The sequence below is a fragment of the Seriola dumerili genome, unplaced genomic scaffold (genome assembly GCF_002260705.1).
Source record: "Seriola dumerili isolate Sdu_G_001 unplaced genomic scaffold, Sdu_1.0 BDQW01000056.1, whole genome shotgun sequence".
In the NCBI taxonomy this organism is placed as follows: Eukaryota; Metazoa; Chordata; class Actinopteri; order Carangiformes; family Carangidae; genus Seriola; species Seriola dumerili.
In genome coordinates, this window is record NW_019174311.1 from 4,124,558 (window position 1) to 4,127,031 (window position 2,474).

General features: G+C 48.5%; 1 protein-coding gene across 2 annotated transcripts; it reads left to right on the forward strand.

Annotated features, from left to right (window-relative positions):
* The first annotated feature begins 247 nt into the window (after nucleotides 1–247).
* Nucleotides 248–2,152, forward strand: hes4 (hes family bHLH transcription factor 4). 2 transcript variants are annotated; one of them, XM_022741705.1, is made up of 4 exons: nucleotides 248–566; nucleotides 742–837; nucleotides 946–1,033; nucleotides 1,156–2,152. In XM_022741705.1, exons 1-4 carry the CDS (start codon nucleotides 459–461, stop codon nucleotides 1,737–1,739), a joined length of 876 nt encoding a protein of 291 aa, XP_022597426.1. In that variant the 5' UTR covers nucleotides 248–458; the 3' UTR covers nucleotides 1,740–2,152. The 2 variants fall into 2 exon arrangements, with proteins under 2 accessions (XP_022597426.1, XP_022597427.1); XM_022741706.1 differs by having other exon boundaries at nucleotides 1,159–2,152.
* Nucleotides 2,153–2,474: the final 322 nt, after the last annotated feature.

The window sequence follows — 2,474 nt, forward strand, 5'->3', positions numbered from 1 at the left end:
GCCGCTGCTGCTCGCTCCGCTTTGTTGTTTGTCCCTGCAGGGCTGATTGAGCAGCGCGTGACTGACGGCCCGCGGGGGTGTTGTCCAATCAGCGCTCTGCCCCGCGTCCAATGGGTGAGTCCTCTCTGCTATTGGCTGAGGCGAGTGTGGGAAAGAATGCAGAGAGGGTTTCACACGAACTGGGAGCACGCGAGCCGTCTATAAATACCGGCGCGGCGCGTGTCGGAGGCAGAAGCGGAGATTCGCCCGCGCGGTGCAACGCACGCTCCTGTACTCAGGTGACAGCTCAGTGATAACAAACGCAAACCGATCGGTGGACTCGACTGCCAGGCGTCTCTATAACCGTCTGCAGAGGCTCAAAGTGAATTTCTCAAACTTTTTTTTTTAAGTTTTCATTTCCGCGGCGCTTCCAAAAAAAGGATTTACTTCTTTACGCCTTTCCTCTGGTTTGATCAACGATGCCAGCTGACACTATGGAAAAGCAGACGGCATCTCCTATTGCCGGTGCCCCTGCAAACGGATCACACACACCGGACAAACCGAAAAATGCCAGCGAGCATAGAAAAGTAAGGATTTTAAATTTCACACGTAAATATGTTGGGTCTCCTTAAAAGTGGGAGTTCAGAGTTTGTATTTCAGCTCACAAGTTGGTTTTATTAAAGTGACAGGACGTTCAGTTGGCATGTTGACATTTCTGAGTGGTGAACAAGAATTTTAAGTAGAACTGTTTATTTTTTGCAGTCATCCAAACCGATCATGGAAAAACGCCGGAGAGCGAGAATTAACGAAAGTCTTGGGCAGCTCAAGACTCTCATCTTGGACGCACTTAAAAAAGATGTAAGTTAAGACGCAGTTTGCCGCCTTTAACAATCCTTCTTCACAGATGGTTATTTGGTTTCAATGTGGCCTGAATACAGACTCAACTTTTCTTGTTATCTCCCACAGAGCTCCAGACACTCCAAGTTGGAAAAAGCAGACATCCTGGAAATGACAGTGAAGCACTTGAGGAACCTGCAGCGTGTACAAATGAGCGGTAAGTTTATACACAGTTTATATAAGTGTGTCAGAAAAACATTATGAGCTCAATGCGAAACTGCTGAAAGTCACCAAGCTACAAATGCGTCACTAATATCCGTCCTTTCTCTTCCCCCCCAGCAGCGCTCTCAGCAGATGCCACCGTCCTGAGTAAATACAGAGCCGGATTCAACGAGTGCATGAACGAGGTCACCCGCTTCCTGTCCACCTCAGAGGGGGTTAACACGGAGGTGAGGTCGAGGCTCCTCAACCACCTGTCCAGCTGCATGAGCCAGATGATGTCCATGAACTACCCGCAGCAGGCCCCGTCCCAGCAGGCGCACCTGGCTCAGCCTCTCCACGTGCAGCTCCCATCCACTCTGCCCATCAGCGGCGCTGCCATGGGCTCCAAACTCAGTCCTGCCGAGGCCGTCTCCCCCAAGGTCTTTGGTGGGTTCCAGCTGGTTCCCGCAACCGATGGACAGTTCGCTTTTTTGATCCCTAACCCGGCCTTTGCCTCCGCCACAGCCCCAGTCATCCCCCTTTACACAAACGCAGGAGTGCCTGTTGCAGTCAACGCCAGTCCGGTGCACGGCAGCTCAGCACCGACTGCAGCATCTCCAGTTCACGGGATGACGTCCTTCTCCGGGGGGTCCCAGGCGGTCAGTCCGGTGGGGGTCAGCACCGGCTCGGAGAGCAGCGAGCCCGTGTGGCGGCCTTGGTAGCTTAAGGGACAAGAGACTCATGTGAAACCAGTTTGCATTATTTTTCCAGTTTAGACATTTAACTGACTGCACACACAACTGTTGCTGGGGTCGAACCTGTGACTTTTCCCGCTGTGGAATGGTAACTCTAACCACTTAATACCCCCCCAGCACTTCTCATTGTTTCGTTTTATGGAACAGGGGTTGTCTCATATGGCACATAGTTTTTATAAGTTATTGTCTGATTCCAATATTTGGATGTCGGTGATAACCGCGCTGTACATGCAGAAGAATTATAGGAAACTTTTGTTATGAAGTACTTTTTATGAAAAGCTTTTAGTTTTGTACAGAGTTGTTATGGATTGTTATACCAAAGCTGTGTTTTATATTCTTTGTTGTTTTGTGTTGAAAAGAAAAAGTGAAGTTGGGTGATGGCCCAGTGTTTTAATAAATGACTTTTCAGAAATTAATGTCTTGTCCACAGCCTGTTTCTATCACGTCCGTGTTGCTTTGTTGTGCTTTATTTAGGAGAATAAAGGCTCCTTCTGTAGTTAAAAGTTACTCTTCGTGCTTAAAAGTCACATTAATTAATTGATGTGAAGTGACGGAATGTAGCTTTTAAACAGACTCACACCGCCACCTGAAGCCAAAACGAAGCTACAACCCATTGCTTATGCGCCTGATATGAACTCCAATATCAATTCATCTAGCCTACTAAATTTTAAGTGGCCACCTTGTCACCAGTTTGGCGGGAGC